General features: G+C 40.0%; 2 protein-coding genes across 18 annotated transcripts in view; one reads left to right on the forward strand and one right to left on the reverse strand.

The window, feature by feature from the left end:
- Window positions 1–22,412, reverse strand: part of FBXL13 (F-box and leucine rich repeat protein 13) — a 286,030-nt gene that overhangs the window by 171,160 nt on the left and 92,458 nt on the right. For all 17 annotated transcript variants that reach the window (XR_012090383.1, XM_007982429.3, XM_007982452.3 and 14 more), the window contains 2 exons: window positions 11,166–11,261; window positions 4,996–5,128 (listed from right to left, as the gene is read on the reverse strand). Coding sequence is in view for 16 of the 17 variants with exons in the window: in XM_007982429.3 (XP_007980620.2) it covers window positions 4,996–5,128; window positions 11,166–11,261 (229 nt within the window). In the remaining variant the exon portion in view is untranslated. The remainder of the gene's footprint in view (window positions 1–4,995; window positions 5,129–11,165; window positions 11,262–22,412) is intronic.
- Window positions 16,236–21,111, forward strand: LOC140709681 (uncharacterized). Its single transcript, XM_073009215.1, has 2 exons — window positions 16,236–16,801; window positions 20,554–21,111. Exons 1-2 carry the CDS (start codon window positions 16,627–16,629, stop codon window positions 20,961–20,963), a joined length of 585 nt encoding a protein of 194 aa, XP_072865316.1. The 5' UTR covers window positions 16,236–16,626; the 3' UTR covers window positions 20,964–21,111.

Raw genomic sequence — 22,412 nt, forward strand, 5'->3', positions numbered from 1 at the left:
GTGAACTCCCATTCCCAATTGCTGCAAAGAGAATAAAATACCTAGGAATACAACTTACAAGAGATGTGAAGGACCTCTTCAATGAGAACTACAAACCACTGCTCAATGAAATAAGACAATGCAAACAAATAGAAGAACATTCCATGCTCATCAATAGGAAGAATCAATATCACAAAAATGCCCATACTGCCCAAGGTAATTTATAGATTCAATGCCATCCCCATCAAGCTACCAATGACTTTCTTCACAGAAGAAAAAACTACTTTAAAGTTCATATGGAACAAAAAAAGAGCCTGCATTGCCAAGACAATCCTAAACAAAAAGAACAAAGCTGGAGGCATCACACTACCTGACTTCAAACTATGCTACAAGGCTACAGTAACCAAAACAGCATGGTATTGGTACCAAAACAGATATATAGACCAATGGAACAGAACAGAGGCCTCAGAAATAACACCAGACATCTGCAAGCATCTGATCTTTGACAAACCTGACAAAAACAAGAAATGGGGAAAGGACTCTCTATTTAATAAATGGTGTTGGGAAAACTGGCTAGCCATATGCAGAAAGCTGGAACTGGATCCCTTCCCTACACCTTAAACAAAAATTAATCCAAGATGGATTAAAGACTTAAATGTCTAACCTAAAACCATAAAAACCCTAGAAGAAAACCTAGGCAATACCATTCAGGACACAGGCACGGGCAAGGACTTCATGACTAAAACATCAAAAGCAATGGCCACAAAAGCCAAAACAGAAACATGGACTCTAATTAAACTAAAGAGCTTCTGCACGGAAAAAGAAACTACCATCAGAGTGAACAGGCAACCTACAGAATGGAAGAAAAATTTTACAATTTACCCATCTGACAAAGGGCTAATATCCAGAATCTACAACGAACTCAAACAAATTTACAAGAAAAAAACAACCCCATCAAAAAGTGGGCAAAGGATATGAACAGACACTTCTCAAAAGAAGACATCTATGCAGCCAACAGACACATGAAAAAAAGCTCATCATCACTGGTCATCAGAGAAATGCAAATCAAAACCACAATGAGATACCACCTCATGCCAGTTAGAAAGGCAATCATTAAAAAGTCAGGAAACAACAGATGCTGGAGAGGATGTGGAGAAATAGGAATGCTTTTACACTGTTGGTGGGAGTGTAAATTAGTTCAACCATTGTGGAAGACAGTGTGGTGATTCCTCAAGGATCTAGAACTAGAATTACCATCTGAACCCATTACTGGGTTTATAAATCATGCTACTATAAAGACACATGCACACATATGTTTACTGCGGCACTATTCACAATAGCAAAGACTTGGAACCAATCCAAATGCCTATCAATGATAGACTGGATCAAGAAAATGTGGCACATAACACCATGGAATACTATGCAGCCATAAAAAGGATGAGTTCATGTGCTTTGCAGGGACATGGATGAAGCTGGAAACCATCATTCTCAGCAACCTATCACAAGGACAGAAAACCAAACACCACATGTTCTCACTCATAGGTGGGAACTGAACAATGAGATCACTTGGACTCAGGGCGGCGAACATCACACACCAGGGCCTGTCAGGGGATAGGGGGCTGGGGGAGGGATAGCATTAGGAGAAATACCTAATGTAAATGATGAGTTGATGGGTGCAGCAAACCAACATGACACATGTATACCTATGTATCAAACCTGCATGTTGTGTACATGTACCCTAGAACTTAAAGTATAATAATAATAATAAAACAGAGACAGAGAGAGCAAGTTTGGGTGGCTAACACTTTAAGGTTTATAATTATTTTATTAAGTTTTTATTACTACAAACATAATAAATTGGTTAAAAATGACAGACTAAGCACACATTCAGCTTCTCTCTCCTGCCCAAAATCCAAGAATGAATTTTTTTTTCAAAAACGTATAACATGCATGGAAGGCAAAGCAAGAATGGCCTTGGTGGATCAGAAACGAATAGTTCCTAAAAATCCAAAGGCAGATGTAACCAGACGGAATGAGGAACATGCAGGACACAGTTGCTATAAAGGTGAAAACAGCATTATATCCCCATACAGGATGTATCCCAGAAATTACAAGATGTATTAACATTATTTTCATGAAAAATATGAAAAAGGAGCCATGAACAAGACTCCTGCATATCCCTGCTACTTTTCAACATTGCAAAAAAGGTCCTAAGCAATGTAATAAAATGAGAAAAAGAGAAAAGAGATAAGAATAGGCATGAATGAAAATAAAACTGTCCCAGATACGACAGTCTACCTAGAAAATTCAAGAGAATCAATTGACAAACTATTAAAACCAAGAAGAAAGCTTAACACATGGTCAGATACAATAACATACAAAAAACTACAGCTTTGTGTAGCACCAGCAATAAGCAATCAGAACTATTCCATTTTGCATAACTTCTTTTTTCAATTAAAAATGTACAGACACAGTTGAAACTCCTTGTGCACTTCTTCCCCTTTCCATTAAACTCTCTCTATCCACGTTTACAATCACTGTCTTGCATTTGGAGTTTTTCTTTCTCATGCATGCTTTTTATATGTCACCATATGTGTGTGTACTTAAAAATCTATAGTAATGTATATTGTTTGAAATTATTTCAAAATAAACGGTAAATATATACATAATTTTGCAAATTTAAAAGTTATATACAAATGGTATTAGATTTTATATACAATATATAGCTTTCTCATGCAACTTCATTTTACCCTTTAATATCTTTAGACATATTCAACTGGTATTTGTACATGTATATTGACATTCTTTCTCATTATCTGGTGTTGCAGGAAGTCAAGGACCCCGAACAGAGGGACTGGCTGAAGCCACGGCAGAAGAACATAAATTGTGAAGATTTCATGGACATTTATTAGTTCCCCAAATTAATACTTTTATAATTTCTTATGACTGTCTTTACTGTAATCTCTGAACATAAATTGTGAAGATTTCATGGACACTTATCACTTCCCCAATATTTCCCTTGTGTTTTCCTATGCCTTTCTTTAATCTCTTAATCCCGTCACTTTCTTCGTCAGCTGAGGAGGATGAATGTCACCTCAGGACCCTGTGATTGTGTCAACTGCACAAATTGTTTGTAGAGCATGTGTGTTTGAACAATATGAAATGTGGGCATCTTTAAAAAAGAACAGGGTAAAAGCGATGTTCAGGGAACAAGAGAGGTAACTTTGAACTGGCCACCAGTGAGCCGGACGGAGCAGAGCTATATTTCTCCTCTTTCATGAGCAAATAGAAGAAATATCGCTGAATTCTTTTTCTCAGCAAGGAACATCCCTGAGAAAGAGAATACGCCCTGAGGGTAGGCCTATGAACGGCCCCCTTTAGAAGTGTGCCATCTTTTATGGTCAAAGCCGAAGGGATGAAATGAGCCCCGGTCTCCTGTAGCGCTCCCAGGCTTATTAGAAGGAGGAAAATTCCCACCTAATAAATTCTGGTCAGACAGGTTGTCTGCTCTCAAATCCTGTTTCCTGATAAGATGTTATCAATGACAATGCGTGCCCAAAACTTTATTAGCAATTTTAATTTCGCCCCATCTGGTGGTCCTGTGATCTCGCCCTGCCTCCATTTGCTTTGTGGTATTTTATTACCTTGTGATGGTGATCTCTGTGACCCACACCCTATTCGTGCACTCCCTCCCCTTTTGAAAATTGCTAATAAAAACTTGTTGGTTTTACGGTTCGGGGAACATCACGGATCCTGCCAACATGCGATGTCTCCCCTGGACACCCAGCTTTAAATTTCCCTCTCTTGTGCTCTTTCCCTTTATTTCTCAACCCAGCCAAGACACACAGGAAATAGAAAAAGAACCCTTGTTAAACATTGGGAGCGGGTTCTCCCGATAATCTGGAGTCAATATGAATGTCTACCTTTTTTGGAAATATACTGTTTCTTTCATTTCCAGAAATACTTATATGATAGATAGAAGATGCATCTCAAAGAATATATAGGTTAAAGGATACATAGGTTAAAGACAAATACCACAATGGAAGTACAAAGCAGTCAGTTTGGAAAAAATTGTAAATAATCTCAATGTCCATCAAAAGGAAGAAGGTTAAATAAAGCATGCTACATCTACAACATAGAAAATAATTTTACAGTATTTAAAAAGAATGTAGTGAATCTAAATGTACTGACATGGAGAGATTTTCAGGACATAAAAGAAAATATAAAACAATACGACTCCTTTCATGTTGTAAAGTTGTGTATTTTTAATCACATATATAGAAATGTATTTTAGAAAAACAGAAAACTAATAACATCGGATGCCTTTGACTAAGTGAATAGGTTTGAGGGAGGTGAAAAAAGATGGTTTTACTGTCTATTGTTAGATTTTTAAAAATAAGAATATATTTTATAATTGTTAGTAGAAAAAATTGATGATCTATAGATATACAAACACTAGACCCCAAAAGAGTAGTCAAGAATAGACAAAGAACCGGCCAGACACAGTGGCTCACCCCTGTTATCCCAGCACTTTTGGAGGCCGAGGCGGGTGGATCACTTGAGGTCAGGAGTTTGAGACCAGACTGGCCAACATGGTGAAACCCTGTCTCTACTAAAAATACCAAAAAATTTAGCCGGGCGTGGTGGCGCATGCCTGTAGTCCCAGATACTCGGCAGGCTGAGGCACGAGAATCATTTGAACCCAGAAGCCAGCGGTTGCAATGATTCAAGATCGTGCCACTGCACTCCAGCCTGGGAGACAGAGTAAGACTCTGTCTCAAAAAAACAAAACAAACAAACAAAAAAAAACAAAACAGAATAGACAAAGAACCAACTCCCAGGGCACACAATACAGTAAAAGCTGTACTATATTATACACTTTTTAAATGGTTATAATTGGTATCCTTATGACCTAAAACTGTCACTGAGGTTTCCTTTTTAATCTATGCTTTTCTGTATATTTATTTAATTGTGATACAGGAAAGCAAGACAAATAGTTGTAATGAACATACTTACTGACAGATCTGAAAGCTTTGGGTCGGAGAAGACAACCATGAAAATTCAAACGCAGCACATTTAAACGCCACCTTTGCAAAGTAGACAGTATATATTTATCTGGAATCACATTTTTCACTGTGGAAAAATCAATCTAAAAAGAATAAACAAAATGCATTAAGAAATGAGAAAGTCCCCAAAAACAATTGCAACAAAAACAATAATAGACAAATGTGACCTAACTAAAGAACTTCTGTACAGCAAAAGAAACTATCAATGAAGCAGACAGACAACCTACAGAATGAGAGAGAATAATTGCAAACTATACATCCAACAAAGGCCTAATATCCAGAATCTATAGGGAACTTAAATCAACAAGCAAAAACAACCCCATAAAAATAGGCAAAGAACATGAACAGACACTTCTCAAAAGAAGAAATACAAGTGGCCAAGAAACAGATGAGAAAATGCTCTGCATCATTATCAGATAAACGCAAATGGAAATCACAATGAGATCGGGCACAGTGGCTCATGCCTGTAATCCCAGCACTTTGGGAGTCCAAAGTGGCGAATCACTTGAGTCCATGAGTTCAAGACAAGCCTAGCCAACATGGCAAAACCCCATCTTTACTAGAAATACAAAAATTAGCCAGGGGTGGTGGTGCACGTCTGTAGTCCCAGCTACTCGGGAGGCCAAGGCATGAGAATTGCCTGAACCTGACAAGTGGAGGTTGCAGTGAGCTGAGATTAGACCAATGCACTCCTGCCTGGATGACAGAGCAAGACTCTGCCACACACACACACAAAAAAAGATACTGTCTCATACCAGTCAGAATGACTTTTTTTTTTTTTTTGAGACAGAGTCTTGCTCTGTCGCCAGACTGGAGTGCAGTGGCATGATCTTGGCTCAGCTCACTACAACCTCTGCCTCCCAGACTCAAGCGATTCTCCTGCCTCAGTCTCCTGAGTAGCTGGGACTACAGGCACATGTCACCACGCCCAGCTACTTTTTGTATTTTTAGTAGAGACAGGGTTTCACCAGGTTGATCAGGATGGTCTTGATCTCTTGACCTCATGATCCGCCCGCCTTGGCCTCCCAAAGTGCTGGGATTACAGGTGTGAGCCACCATGCCCGGCTCAGAATGGTTATTATTAAAAAGTCACACAACAACAGATTCTGGCAAAGTTGTGGAGAAAAGAGAACACTTATACACCATTGGTGGGAATGTAAATTAATCTAACCACTGTGGGAAGCAGTCCAGAGATTTCTCAAAGAACTTAAAACAGAGCTACCATTCAACCCAGTAATCCCATTACTGGGTAAATATCCAAAGAAAAATAAATCATTCTACCAAAAAGACACATGCACTCATATGTTCATCTCTGTGTTACTCACAATAGCAAAGATGTGGAATCAACCACATATTCAATCAATAGTACATTGAATAAAGGAAAAGTGGTAGATATACACAACGGAATACTGCATAGCCATAAAAAAGAATGAAATCATGTCCTTTGCAGCAACATAGATGGAGCTAGAGGCCATCATCCCAAGCAAATTAATGCAGAAGCAGAAAACTAAATACTGCATGTTCTTACTTATAAGTAGAAGCTAAACATTGAGCATACACGAACATAAATATGGGAGCACATCTGCATATTTATGTGGACTACTGGAAGGTGGGGGCTGGTTTAGTAAAACTACCTATTGGGTACTATGTTCACTTACTATTTGGATAATGGAATCTGTACCCCAAACCTTAGCATCACATGATATTCCCAGGTAACAAACCTGAGCATGTACCCCTTATATCTAAAACAAAAGTTGAAATTATTTGAAAAGAAATAAGATCTGTTTCATGTAAAAATTTAAAATATTTTAAAGCGTCTAGTACTAAAAGCTCTTCATCACATCATATCCAGACAGAAAAAAAGACTGAAATGTTAGTTTGAATGTTCTATTTAGTACAGTATGGAAATTTCAACACATACACACATACATTTTTGCTTGTTCCCAAAAATGATTTGAGTTGGCTGATAAAAATATAGTAAATTAGGATAAAAAATGTAAATGCAAAATGGTTTCCTGACATATAAGATAATGTTCAGTCTCTCTTGTGAGTTGAGATACATAAATTAAAATAACAATGTGATATCAGATATAAAAAAAAGTATAGGCCTGGCATGGTGGCTCACACCTATAATCCTAGGACTTTGGAAGGCCAAGGAGGGCGGATCACCTGAGGTCAGGAGTTTGAGACCAGCCTGACCAACATGGTGAAACCCTGTCTCTACTGAAAATACAAAAGTTAGCCAGGTGTGGTGGCGTGCACCTGTAATCCCAGCTACTCAGGAGGCTAAGGCAGGAGAATTGCTTGAACCCAGGAGGCTGAGGTTGCAGTGAGCTGAGATCGTGCCACTGCATTCCAGTGTAGGTGATAGAGCAAAACTCCATCTCAAAAAAAAAAAAAAAAATAGAGAGAGCTAAGGAAATTTGGGGGCAAAAAGTACTCCATAACTCCACACAATTTTGTGACTTTACACACACACACACACACACACATATATATAATTTTTTAGGGGGGACAGAGTCTCGCTCTGTTGTCCAGGCTGCAGTGCAGAGGCATCATCTTGGCTCACTGCGACCACTGCCTCCTGGGTTCAAGTGATTCTCCTGCCTCAGCCTCCCGAGTAGCTGGGATTACAGGCACCTGCCATCATGCCCGGCTAATTTTTGTATTTTTAGTAGAGATGGGGTTTCACCATGTTGGCCAGGCTGGTCTCGAACTCCTGACCTCAAATGATCCACCTGCTTCAGTCTCCCAAAGTGCTGGGATTAGAGGCATGAGCCACCGTGCCTGGCCAATTTTGTGATTATAAATGAATCCAACCTTTGCCTTAACAATTCTACTTCTAAGAATTTATCCTGCCAATATAATCATACATGTATAAAACGAAACACTGAGAAACAGGATATTCATCACAGGATTTTATTAACAAAAGGTAGGAAGCAACCTAAATGTCTTTCGATAGGAGACAGATTAAATAAATTGAGTGACTTCCATATAACAAACCACTGGACAAAAGCTGAATTCAGGGCAAAAAAGCACAACTCAGAAAGAGAAAATCTAAAGCAATAGAGTCCAAGTGTGCTGCTCTCTGGTTGGCTGATTCAATTCAGGGACAAAATGCACAGTATTTAGAGCACTTACTTGACCCGAACGCTTCATGAATATTACTCATTAATGCCAAGCGTTTTATGAAAGTTGGGTCTCAGAACTCAAGGTTATATCATTGTTAAAGAACCTTAAGAGGAGAAATTCTATGCTGCCAGTTAGGGGAAAGGCAAATGGCAGACCTGGCATTCCCTTATAAATAGTTGATCATTAAGAACACATACTTTCTAGTCAGACAGATCAGAATGTGAATCCCATCCTAGCCATTTAACCATGTTGGCTATGACTTAACTAAGGCTTAGTTTTTTTCCATCTGTAAAATGGGAAAAATAATAGTGCCTAACTCAGGAGGCTGAAGAGACAAACTGAGAAAATGCAAATAAAATACTTAGTGTAGCATCTGGCATATAAGAAAGCATTCAATAAATATTAGCTACTATTATTACTTCAAAAAGACATGACAAAGCACACAAAATATGGAGTACATAAATTTTAAAAAGCATGGAATAGGACTAAAATAAACAACACATAAATCATATTTGACATTCTTAGTGTGTCTGCATGCATGCAGAAACACATACACTCTGTTATTTTCTAATATGAACTCCTAGGCTGGCACTTATGTACTATTCTTGCCACAGAACTATTTTTTAACCTGAAACATGTTTGTGTTTCTCATCCCAAAGAGACACTGAGGAGAGGACTCAGCCAACAATAAAAAATAAGCAAATAAGCACACATCCCCCAACAACTTCTCTTGTCTGTTTCTTGTAAGATACTTTAATATCAACAAACATGGTCATTTACACCATCAACCAATGGTCAGAGGCAACATTTTCCCTGTTGTCTAAAGTCCAGTCAATAGCTGACTTCACAACCCCTCCTTAGTGCTAATGACTGAAGCACTGATGATATCACGTGCTCAGACTGACCTATGAATAGGGGGCCTTGCGCCATTTTGTAGAAGCTCTAAAACTTAACTTAAAGAAATTAAAAGGAGTTGAGAAGGTGTCAGGGGCTCTAGCTTCATAAGTTAACTCAACATCTTTACATCGCATCTGGACACCATCCCATTCTCGGTTGCATTACTCTCGCTCTGTGCAACAATGGCAAGAAAAGAACTGATTTCATCTTACCAAACCTATCTTAGCTAACAAATTAGGTGTTCCTGTCTTAATTTTATTTTTAGTTTAACGCGGTGATTCTCGAACTTTAGCGTGCATCAGAATCATCTAGGGGGTTGTTAAAACAGATTACTGTTTGCTACCCTAAGAGTTTCTGACTCAGTAGGTCTGGGATGGGGCCTAAGAATTTGCATTTCCAACAAGGTATTGGGTGATGCTGATACTACTGGTCCCAGGACCACACTTTGAGAACCACTGGCTTAAAGTGATAAATCTCTAAATTACATTACAGATATTTGGGGATGTTGCTTTTTCCTTCGGAAAACCTATAAAGAAGAAAAAAAATGCATCCAAATGGTCTAGAGGAAAAAGAATATATACAATATTTAGATCATGACATGTCTTGAGGAAGCTGGCAGGAGTTAGAAAAAGCCAACGCTTCTGCCCAGAGACCTCACTGGATAAAGATGGAGAGCATTATAAGCACATGGCAGTGAGGAATGAAGCCAGGGTAGGAAGTTACAGTGCTTTATGTTCAGCAAATTTCTCTTTCCACAATTGTATGTTGCTCCATCCTCCTATTTCTGCTTTTATTTGTGAGTGTTCAAATGTGGCACAATTATAATCAGCATTTTTAGCACAAACAGTAACTTTATTCAGAAGGCAATGAGAAGTTGCCTGTTCACAGGAAATTGGATGTTCACAAACGTAAACTTTCAGCTGACAATATCAGCAATACTGTGATATCAATGTTATTGTTTATCAATCAGCCCTGGCCACTCCAAAAACCTCTGCCCTTATCAGTTTTGCATACCATCACCCAGGTACACTAAGGTCATCCTTGTAATCCTCTCTTTTTTTTTTTTTTTTTTGAGACAGAGTCTCGCTCTGTCACCAAGCTGGAATGCAGTGGTGTGATCTTGGCTCATTGCAACCTCCGCCTCCTGGGTTCAAGCAATTCTCCCACCTGAGCCTCCCAAGTAGCTGGGACTACAGGCGCACACCACCACGCCCAGTTAATTTTTAGAGACAAGGTTGGCCAGGATGGTCTCAATCTCTTGATCTCATGATCCGCCTGCCTCGGCCTCCCAAAATGCTTGGATTACAGGTGTGAGCCACAGCGCCCAGCCAATCCTCTCTTTTCTTTTTTTTTTTTTTTGAATGATACAGAGTCTTGCTCTGTTGCCCAGGCTGGAATGCAGTGGCACAGTCTCGGCTCACTGCAACCTCCACCTCCCAGGCTCAAGCGATTCTCCTGCCTCAGCCTCCTGAGTAGCTGGGATTACAGGCAACTGCTACCGTGCCTGGCTAATTTTTGTATTTTTAGTAGAGACAGGGTTTCACCATGTTGGGCTGGTCTCAAATTCCTGACCTCAGGTGATCCACCTGCCTTGGCCTTCCAAAGTGTGAGGATTACAGGCATGAGCCACTGTGCCCAGCATAATCCTCTCTTTTTAATGGAAATAACCCTTCCAAAAATTATGAGTTAAGAAAAAGCTATTGCATACCTCACACTCTAAACATCTTTCCCATAGTCATGGACTCAACATATAGTCTATGCTCATGAAAAGGAAGTAGGCACACAGTAATAAAACCAGAAGGGAGTACAAACTATCCAATAAAATGGAGCTTTGTTTCAATCCAAAAATGATATTCATTTATATCTACCATTTACATTTTAAAATACTAATGATGTATCTCTTAAAATGGCATTATTATCTTTTTTATCTCTTCCCCCAGGCTTGTGCCTGGACAAAAGAAAACTAAATTCACTTGCTGCTGGTGACCACAGAGCAGGGAAGAAGGTGTCCCCACAACAGCTGGCTTCCCAGCAGTCCATTCTCCTTTTAAGAATTAGTGTGAAGACATAGTTCAGTTAGTATCTACTTACAGCATTCCACAGTGAGTTCAGCTGTGTCATCAACATCCAGGCATGATTAACTTGACCACATATTACCACATCTTTTAAACTGAGGTAGAAGAAAATCTAAACACAAAGAAAAATACACAACTTTGAAAAATATGTGAACTTTGATGTAACTTGTCCACTTACCTTCTGTGTGTGTGTGTGTACACGCACATGGGTGCACACATGCATTAGTAATGATAATGTAATCTATACTTTGCAAATAGCAAGAGTTTAAGTGCTAGAATTTTATCTCAAGGCAGGAGTTTTATCTAAAGTACTGGAACCTATCTGCTGACTCTTTTTATATAATATAATCCTTGTGATTGATAGTTGTAGAAGGATGGTGAGAAAGATAAGCATATTTGTTTCATTTTTTGAATGAAGATAGAATTCTGCTAGAAAACTAATGATTTCCATAAATAGTCGTTGGTACATAGAAGGCAATCAATACTGTCTGCTGAACTGAACTGCATTCCTTCTAAAGATGTAGGATTCCTCAGAGAAGAAAAAAAAGGATTCCTGGGAAAGAGCAATAAACACATTTTGGCTTCTACTTCTGGAAATGTGGTAGACCAAAAAACCAGGAAATCCTTCTGGTACAAAACATCAATAAATGCTAAAAGAAACATTTCTTAAAAGCATAATTCAGTTGTCAAGAAAGTAAAACAAATATGCAAGGACCCAATCCTTGTAAACCCAGACTGATAATAAGGTGCTTCATGCTATAGTTACTTGGGAGGGAGGAACAATAAAGATGGTTGCTACTTTTCATAATAAAATGGGTTCAGATTTTACTGGCCATGCAGAGACACAAGAAAGTCATCAGGCCTGTACAAAGCTGGTACAGCCATGCTCTGGATAATGATGTTTCAGTCAATGATGGGCTGCATGTATAAGATTATAATGGAGCTGAAAAATTTCTATTGTCTAGAGTCATCATAGCCATTGTAATATCATAGCACAATTACTTAATTTTTAAATAAATCTAGTGTAACCTAAGTGTACACTGTTTATAAAGTGTAGTACTCTATCTGTAGTTGTGTACAGTAATATCCTAGGCCTTCACATTCACTCAACACTCACTCACTGACTCACTTAGAGCAACTTCTAGTCCTCCATTGATAAGTGCCCTATATAGGTGTGTAGTTTTAATGTTTTTTACTATATTTTTACCATACATTTTATATCTTTAAATACATACTTACCATTGTGCTACAATTGCCTACAATATTTAGTACAGTAACATGCTGTACAGGCCTGTAGTCTAGGAGCAATAGGCTATACCATACAGCCCAGGTGTATACTGGATTATACCATCTAAGTTTGTGTAGCACACTCTATGATGTTCACACAATGACAAAATCACCTAATAACACACTTCTCAAAAGGTATCCCCATCATTAAGCAATGTGTGACTGTAACTGTAACTGAGTCAGAAAAAAAAAAAGAAAAGAGAGAGAAAAATCCAGGATTACTAAACAGTTAGAAAGAAATCACGCCTGTAATCCCAGCACTTTAGGTGGCTGAGGCAGGAGGATTGCTTGAGGTCAGGAGTTCAAGACCAGCCTGGCCAACATGGTAAAACCCTGTCTCTACTAAAAATACAAAAATTAGTAGGGCATGGTTACACATGTCTGTAATCCCAGCTACTTGGGAGCCTGAGGCAGGAGAACTGCTTGAACCCAGGAGGTGGAGGTTGCAGGGAGCCGAGATTACACCACTGCACTCCAGCCTGGCGACAGAGCGAGACTGTCAGAAAAGGGGAACGGGAGGGGAGGGGAGGGGAAAGAAATCTACCTATTGGCAAAACAAAAACTAAGGTATCTAGCCTGGTATAAAAAAGATCTCCAGCTAGGCACAGTGGCTCACACCTGTAATTCCAGCACTTTAGGAGGCTGAGGTGGGAGGCTTGCTTGAGCCCAGGAGTTCAAGACCAGGCTGGGCAACATAGTGAAACCCCATTTCAACTAAAAATTTTAAAAAGTAGTCCCTAGTCCCAGCTACTCTAGAGGTTGAGATGGGAGAACTGTTTGAGCCTGGGAGACTGCAGCTGCAGTAAGCCATCATCACGCGACTGTACTCCAGCCTGGGCAATAGAGTAAGATGTTATTTCAAATAAAATAAAATAAAATAAAATCTCTCAAAGAATTTGTAACCATATTGACCATTTTTGGTTTGGGTTAAACAGAAATAATAATAAATATTTTTTTAAAAAATGGATGAAAAAAAGAAAAAAAAGAGTTTATAACCAAAGGCCAGTGATTATGTGTGTTGGGATTTAAATTTTATTATGCCTGGGATCCAATTTGAATTTATTACCTTTGTAACTGGATTTGATATATTAATGTGCAAAGAGGTTCCACTGGTAATAACTCTGGGACATTTGGCAGAAATAAATATCATTCTCTCTAAAGAGACACAGACACATTCCAGCCAAGCCTTACAGGATACCCACAGATTAAGCCCTCCAAAAACAAGCTCCCAATCAAAAACTGCAAAACATACAAGGAAAAGAAGCTCCAACAAGATTCAAAAGAAACCTTTAAAGTGATGAAGACATAAAAAGCAAAATAAAACTCTTGAGACAAATGTCAAACAGGACTGGGAAGATCTGTAAAATAACCAAATAAAATTCATGAAAATTAAAAATACAACTATTGAAATTTAAAACTCAGTGGGTGAGTTAAATAGCAGATGCAACTCAGCTGAGAACAGACTCAACAAATGAATATGTACCTGAAGAAATTACACATGATAAGATATAGGGAGATAAAGAGATGAAAAATATAAAGGATGTTAAGAGACACATTACATAACACGAAAAGGTCCAACATACATCTTTACAGAATTTCCAGAAGAGAATAAAGAGAATAAAATCAAAGCAAAATTTAAAAATACCACAGACTAAAATGTCCTAGAACTGATGAAAAGCAATAATTTTCAATTCAAAAAGCACAAGAAGTTCCACGCAGGAAAGTGAAAATATACCAATGGCATTATAGAGAAACTGCAAGAGGCTATAAAGCACAGGAAAATTTTTCAGGCAATTGGACAGATTACTTACAAAAGACTGTCACATAGACAGAACAACATAAGGTGGAAGTCAGTAGAAACTATCAATCTGAGATATCATATGCAAGTAAATTACAACTCAAAAATGAGTATTAAGACATTTTTGGCCAGGCACAGTGGCTCACGCCTGTAATCCCAGCACTTTGGGAGGCTGAGGTGGGCAGATCACCCGAGGTCAGGAGTTCAAGACCAGCCTGACCAAGATGAAGAAACTCCATCTCTACTAAAAATACAAAATTAGACGGGCGTGGTGGCACATGCCTGTAATCCCATCTACTCAGGAGGCTGAGGCAGGAGAATCGCTTGAACCCAGGAGGCGGAGGTTGCAGTTAGCTGAGATCGCACCATTGCACTCTAGCCTAGGCAGTAAGAGTGAAACTCCGTCTCAAAAAAAAAAAAAAAAAAAAAAACCACACACTTTTTTGCCAGGCATGTAGTACACCTGTAGTCCCAGCTACTTGAGAGGCTGAGGCAAGAAGATTACTTAAGCCCAAGAATTGAAGGCCAGCCTGGGTAACATAGCAACACTCTGTCTCTAAAAAATTTAAGGCCAGGCATGGTGGCTGATGCCCGTAATCCCAACACTTTGGAAGGCCAAGGTGGGCGGATCACCTGAGGTCAGAAGTTCGAGACCAGCCTGGCCAACATGGCGAAACCACATCTCTACTAAAAATACAAAAATTATCTGGGTGCGGTGGTAGGCACCTGTAATCCCAGCTACTTGGGAGGCTGAGGCAGGAAAATCGCTTGAACCAGGGAGGCGGAGGTTGCAGTGAGCCAAGATGGTGCCACTGCACTCCAGCCTGGGAGACACAGTGAGACTCCATCTCAAAAAAAAAAAGAAAAAAAAAAAAATTTAAAGACACTTTGAGACACACACTGAGAGTCTGCTTCCAAAGGACCCTTCACAAAGGAATTTCTAAAGAACACTGAAATCAGAAGAAAGGCATGAAATGCAAATAATAACAATGGCCAAAAAATCTAATAAGTATATGGGTAAAGCCATTTACTTTATAAAACAGTATCATGATGACTAACGTGGGGGTAGAAAAATAAGATGGAACAAAAACAATAGATAATAATACTCTAACACCAGAGAGAGTAATCAAGAGTTAGTGTTCTAAATTTCAATTATTATTCAAGAAGAAACTATAAATATTAATTTACTTTAGGCCTTAATAATAAATGTACACATTAAAAATATTTGAGTAACCAGTAAAATAGTAGAAATAGAATGTTTACTTTCTACAATATGTTAAAAATATTTAAGAGCAACCAGTAAAATTGCAGAAATAGAATGTATACCATCTAAAACACGAAAGTAGAAAAAAGGGGATAGATTTAAATACTCAATGAATAGTACACTACTTGGAAATGGGTGCACTAAAATCTGACTTCACCACTATACCATTCATCAATGTAACCAAAAACCACATCTATCCCAGAAGCTATTGAAATTTCTTTAAATGTTTTTATTTTTTAAAAAGTCAACAAATAAAGTCAGGAAAGGGGAAAAATAAAACATATAAAAAAGATAATAAATAGTATAAAATGAAAGGAGAAAAATGAATCCAAGTATATCAATAATCATAACAAATTTAACAAAATGCATTGGTTAGAAGACAGAAATATTTTATTCCTAAAAATGCTTTTTGCTTTAATGTTTTTCCCCCAAGATTAATGTAGCTATCTATTTTCTTTTATTAGTTTTATTTTTAATTGATAAATAATAATTAAAATGTATTTATGGGTAAAATGTGATGTTTTGATTTATGTTTATAGTGTGGAATGAGTAAATCAGGTTAATAATTAACAAATCACCACTTCACATAATTATCATTTTTGTGTGTGAAGAAAACATTTAAAATCTGCTCTTCCAGGCACAGAAAGACAAATTCTGCATGATTTCACTTATATGTGACATTTTAAAATGTTGGACTTACGGAAGTAAGGAGTAAAATGATGGTTATCAGTCTTCCTTTCATTTGTGTTCATTTTATTTTTGAGAGATTCTCCCCAGGGCCCGAAAGTTTGAAGGAATGAGTGACTCCTCCCTTCTCAGGCCCAGTCCCAAGGCGCAAGGTCACTTGTGCCAGCAGCGTGAGTCAGCAAGATAGCAGAAGGAGGAAGAGAGCCAGCCAGAAGACACCTACACCCAAAGATGGAGAAAGAGGCCATCTGGGTACCACATAGCAGTTAAGTTAGACTGGGACACTTCCTGTTTACAGAAGACTGTAAAACCCCTGCCCTGTATTCATTTTGGTGCTAACACCATTTTAGGCCTCAGCCCACCTGCACCCAGGTGCTCATTAAAACAACATGTTGCTCCACACTGCCTCGTGTTGTCTGTTGGCATGCTCTCAGAGTCTGAATGGATACAAGAACCTTTTATCTGGTGCTGAAACCCGGGAGCGGCTCCAGTTCACGTCCCCAGGGGACCTACCCCTCCACCCCAGAAAGCAGGCCACAGCAGCCGGACAAAGGATGCTCCTCAGCCTCCAGTCGCTTCTCTGTGCATGCACATCGGTCACTGATCTCATCTACTGGTAAGTTTCCCAGGAGCCCGGTTAACAGGGAAAAATCCACATGGCCTCTCTTGGTTTCTCCAGTCCAAAAATCCAGCATTGGTCCAAGAAGGCTCCGATGTGTGCCAGGCACTCGCTTATCATCTGGTCTTAGGGTGACACCTCTAAGCCATTTTATCCCTTCCCGGGAATGAAAAAGGCAATGGTGACGGTCACTCCTTTTATCATCTCCCTCCGGCCGCCCAGGATGGTCTCCTTTTTCCCTGTTCTCTGGAGCCTACCCTCCGTTATGGGAAACTCCCCATCCTCCATTCCAAAAAACAGCCTTCTAGGCTGCCTCATAAAAAACCTGTGTAAAAAAAAAACAACAACAACAAACCAACCTGTGAACCTGGCCAGGTGCAGTGGTTCATGCCTGTAATCCCAGCACTTTGGGAGGCTGAGGTGGGCAGATCACGAGGTCAGGAGATCAAGACTATCCTGGCTAACAGTGAAACCCCATCTCTACTAAAAATACCAAAAATTAGCCGGTCATGGTGGCGGGCACCTGTAGTCCCAGCTACTCGGGAGGCTGAGGCAGGAGAATGGCGTGAATCAGGGAGGCGGAGCTTGCAGTGAGCCAAGATCACATCACTGCACTCCAGCCTGGGTGACAGAGTGACAGTTCGTTTGAAAAAAAAAAAAAAAAAAAAACCCTGCAAACCTTAGGCCTCAGGCAAGATATCCACCCTAAGCGCCTTGTCTTTTTTTGCAATTCAGACTGGCCACTATTAATATGAATTGGATAATGGGTCCAAATTGCCCGCAAATGGAACATTTAACTTTACAATTTTAATTGAAGTAATTATTGCTGACGACTGGAGAAATGGGGAATAATTCCTTTTGTCCAGCCCTTTTTGCACTCAGATCACAACCTGACCTCTGTAATTCTTGCTCACCTTTTCAAATCCTCCTCCATTCTCACCACCCAGATCGCCTTTCTCCTCCCAACCCTACCTCCTTCTTCTCGTTAGATCCAGCAGACTGCTGTCCACCCCTCCCAGCCCCTACCTCTCCCTCTCAACTGTCTTCTTTAATCCCCCAAGCCTCCTCTTTATCTTCTCAGCTGCAATCTTCTCCGCCTTCATCTTCCCAGATGCCATCTTCCCAGTCAGCAGTATCATCACTTCTTTTCCTACACCGTCCTCTCCTCAGGACAACTCTACCATGGCCTGTACTCATTCTCCTTCCTCACCGCCTTCTCCTGAAGCTTGTAAACCCATCCTGCCACCTTATGCTCCTATCTATCTTCCACTGCCTATCAGCTTAATCCCCCTTCCCCCTTCAAACCCTCAGCAAGAACCACTTCCAGGTTCTTCCTTCTCTCCCACCCACACTAGCTCAGGCGCCATCTTTGGCCCATGCCCCACCCTTACTTCAGCACCTGTGCTAGAGTGCCCCCTTCAGGAATTAGGAATTAGCAGGAACTGAAGGTATTGTTAAAGTATGTTCCCTTCTCCCTCAGTGATCTCACTCAAATTAACAAAAGACTGGGTTCGTTTCCAGAAGACCCTCTCTCTTATATTAGAGAGTTTCAGTACCTCACCCAGTCTTATGAACTAACTTGGCATGACCTCTAAATTATCCTCTCTTCCACCCTCACCCCAGAAGACTGGGACCATATCTGGACCCTAGCTTAGGCACACGCTGATACAATTCATCACCAAGCTCCTGCCCAGCCTACTGGCGCAAAGGCAGTCCCCAACCAGGACCCCCACTGCGATTATCAAGACAGGGCCTCTGGGCGCTGTTTTTGAGATCACATGATTGTGTGCCTCCTTGCAGGACTCAAAAAGGCTGCCCATAAAGTGGGAAACTATGAAAAACTTTCAGAAATCACCCAAGGTCCTGATGAAAACCCAGCCCTCTTTCTCTCTCATTTAACTGAAGCCATGAGAAAATATACCAGCCTAGACCTAGTCAGCCCAGAAGGAACCTCTATTTTAAACCTTCAGTTCATCTCCCAATCCATTCCCAATATTCGGCGCAAGCTTCAGAAACTTGACGACAGCCCTCAAATCCCACAACGAGACCTTCTTAATTTAGCCTTCAAAGTCTTTAACAATCCTGATGAGGAAAGTAAAAGGCAAAAACAGGCAGGGTTCCAAATGCTGGCCTCCGCCATTAGGGGCCCTGCAGGCCCATGGGGCCGCAGCTCCACAGAGAAGCCTCCTAGCAATCCATCTCCACCTGACACCTGTTTCAAGTGTGGCAATGAAGGCCAGTGGCCCACACAATGCCCAAACCCAGGTAAGCCCACCAGGCCATGCCCGCTCTGTGGAGGACCCCGCTGGAAGTTGGACTGTGAGCGGCCCCTGCAAAGACTGCCCCCATCCCTTCCTGAGCCAGCAAAAACCTCCCACTCAGATCTCATCAGCCTTGCCGCTGAAGACTAACGGTGCCTTGGAATGGACGCCCCAGCAACTACCATCACTTCATCCGAGTCAAGGGTAACCCTGATGGTGGCAGGTAGGCCAGTATGTTTTTCAAATTAATAATTAATACCAGGGCAACCTAATTTTTCAGGACCCACCCAGTCCTCCCAAGTCTCTATTGTAGGAATTGATGAACAAGCCTCCAAACCGTGAGCAACCCCCTCCACTTTTCTGCTCCCTGCACACCTTTTCCTTCACTCACTCTTTCTTAGTCCTGCCCTCATGCCCAACTCTGCTCCAAGGCATCCTTTAAAAACTCCATACTGCTCTCCACTTACGTTCCTCATAGTACCCAATGCCATCAATCCAGACCCCTCTGGGGCTTCTTTCTTCTATTCCAACCTCCCACCTGTTCTAGACCTAAAGGATGTTTTTTTCACAATTCCTTTACACTCTGATTCCCAAAACCTCTTTGCCTTTATGTGGGAAAACCCCAACACCCACAGAGTCCCTGCGTATGATCACTTAAACAGAGAAAAACGATCCTTAAAGGTAGGAGGAAGCCAAAGATGGCAAGAGCACAAGTGGCCTCCACAATGGATCATCAAATATTATGGTCCTGCCACTTGGGAGGAGGATGGTTCATGGGGTTATCACACTCCCATATATATGCTAAATAGAATAATTAGACTACAGGCTGTTCTAAAGATAATCACTAACCAAACCGTCTCAACCCTGGAAATGCTTGCACAACAACAAAAACAAATGTGCGTGGCAATTTATCAAAACAGGCTAGCACCAGACTACTTATTAGCAGAAGAGGGTGGGGTCTGTGGTAACTTTAATATCTCCAATTGTTGTCTTGACATAGACGATAACACAAAAGTAGTTCTAGAAATTGCTTCAAACATCAGAAAAGTAGCCCATGTACCAGTCCAAACCTGGAAAGGATGGGATCCGGCACACCTTCTAGGAGGGTGGTTCTCTAATTTAGAAGGATTTAAAATGCTGGTAAGGACAGTAATCTTCATCACCGGGCTCCTCCTGTTTCTTCCCTGTGTTATCCCACTGATAATAAAAGCCATTACAACTCTTGTTGAAACTACAGTTGACTGCCAGACAATCCAGACAATGCTCCTGCTACAATTACAAGATGGATACCATCCTGTCTCTCAAGAATACCCAGAAAATTAAGGTTTTCTTTTTCCAAGGTGCCCAGGCCACCCCCTATGTCATGCCTGAAGTAGTTATTGAGAAAGTCATCCCTTTTCCCTTTTTTCTATAACCAAATAGAAAGGAATGAAGGATTCTCCCCGGAGCCTGAAAACTTGAAGGAATGAAAAACTCCTTCCTTCTCAGGCCCAGTCCCAAGGCACAAGGCCACTTGTGCCAGCAGCATGAGTCAGCAAGATAGCAGAAGCAGGAAGACAGCCAGCCAGAAGACACCTACCCTGGCCAGAAGATACATACCCCTGAAGATTGAGAAAGAAGCCATCCGGGTACCACATAGCAGTTACATCAGACTGGGACACTTCCTGTTTACAGAAGACTATAAAACCCCTGCCCCGTACTCATTTGGTGCTGACGCCATTTTAGGCCTCAGCCTGCCTGCACCCAGGCGCTCATTAAAACAGCATGTTGCTCCACACCGCCTCGTGTTGTCTGTTGGCACACTCTTGGGGTTTGAATCGATACAAGAACCCTTCAGTTTTGTATTATATTTTAGTTGGATTTTTAAAGTTTATCTCACAAAGAGGGTGACGACATAATAATTAAAGGTAGCAATTCACTAGAGATTATAGCAATCCTAACTACGCAAGCAGCTAATAACAAAGCTACAAAGTGATAAGGAGAATCTGACAAATCCACAATTATAATGAAAGATAATATTAAAACTATCTCAATACTTGATAGATCAATGCAAGGAAATAAATCTTGGATTTCTCAGTGCACCTGTAAAAAGCACTAGCCTCCAGAGGCATGGAAATCTACGTGATATAAATATAGGTAATTTTACCCTTCACTTACTTTACAAACATTTTACTTTCTGCATACTATTGAAATTAAATCTGTAGTTATTTGTAGACAAACAGTTATTTGTCTGACAAACAGTTAATTGCTCTGATCCAAAAGAATAACAAAATTCTCTTACCTCCCCAAGAACGTCAAATGGTCACAGCCTGGATTAGTCAAGATCCCAAGGTGTCAGGAAGATCACTAATTTACATTTCAAGAAGAAATGGGTCCCAGGGCCTTGGAGACACATCTAGGTCATAAAAGCTGGAGATGCTAGGGCTTACCTGGCCCTTGGAGAGATGCATTCTAAGAAATATTGCCTCTCTCTTTACTTATAAATATCTTTGTGATTGTATTAGGTCTACCCAGGTGACCCAGGATAATCTCCTCATTTCAAAATTCTTGACTTAATCAAATCTGAGAAGACTCTTTTGTCATGTAAGGTAACATACTCACAGGTTCTGAGGACTGGGATGTGGACATCTTTGTAGGGAGTAGGGTAATGTTCTACCTACCATATTATATGAGGGAATAATAAATACTAAATTTAAGACAGCAATTACCTCTGAGGGAGAAAAGAGAATGCAGTCATGGTGGCTTTAATTGTATGTTACGTTTTATTTCTTAAGCTGGGTGGTGAGTGTACAGTTGCTCATTAAATTTCTTTGTATGCCTGAAATATTTTACTGCATAATCTCACTTTTTAATAAAAATACCTAGGAATAAATTTAACTAATTTAACTAAAGAGATGAAAGACTAGGATACTGAAAATTACAAAACATTGCTGTAAAAAAGTTTTTAAAAGCCTAAATAAATGGAAAGACATCCCATGTTCATGGATTGGAAGATATAACAATGATAACAGAAATTGAATCAGAATTTAAAATCTGCCTCTGAATAAACACCAAACAGACATGGGCCAAGAGTTTTATAAGAGTATTCTAACAAATATCCAAAGAACAGACCCTACAAACAATAAAAATACTAAAGATGTCAATACTATCTAAAGTGATCTATAGATTCAATGTAATCCCTATAAAAATGTCAAAGGCTCTTTTTGCAAAAATGAAAAAACTGACCCTCAAATTCACAGTAAGGGCAAGGAGTCCCAAGTAACCAAAACAATTTTGAAAAAGAACAAAGTTGGAGGACTCACATTTCCTGATTTGAAAACTTACTACAAATCTATAGTGATCAAATT

Source organism: Chlorocebus sabaeus, chromosome 21 (genome assembly GCF_047675955.1).
Source record: "Chlorocebus sabaeus isolate Y175 chromosome 21, mChlSab1.0.hap1, whole genome shotgun sequence".
Classification (NCBI taxonomy): domain Eukaryota; kingdom Metazoa; phylum Chordata; class Mammalia; order Primates; family Cercopithecidae; genus Chlorocebus; species Chlorocebus sabaeus.

Bases quoted from the DNA above. Each gene is read 5' to 3' on its own strand.
- LOC140709681 (XM_073009215.1), top strand. From the start codon at position 16,627: ATGGATACAAGAACCTTTTATCTGGTGCTGAAACCCGGGAGCGGCTCC. The intron at 16,802-20,553 runs GTAAGTTTCCCA...CTTCCTTCTCAG, and splicing joins GTCACTGATCTCATCTACTG to GCCCAGTCCCAAGGCACAAG.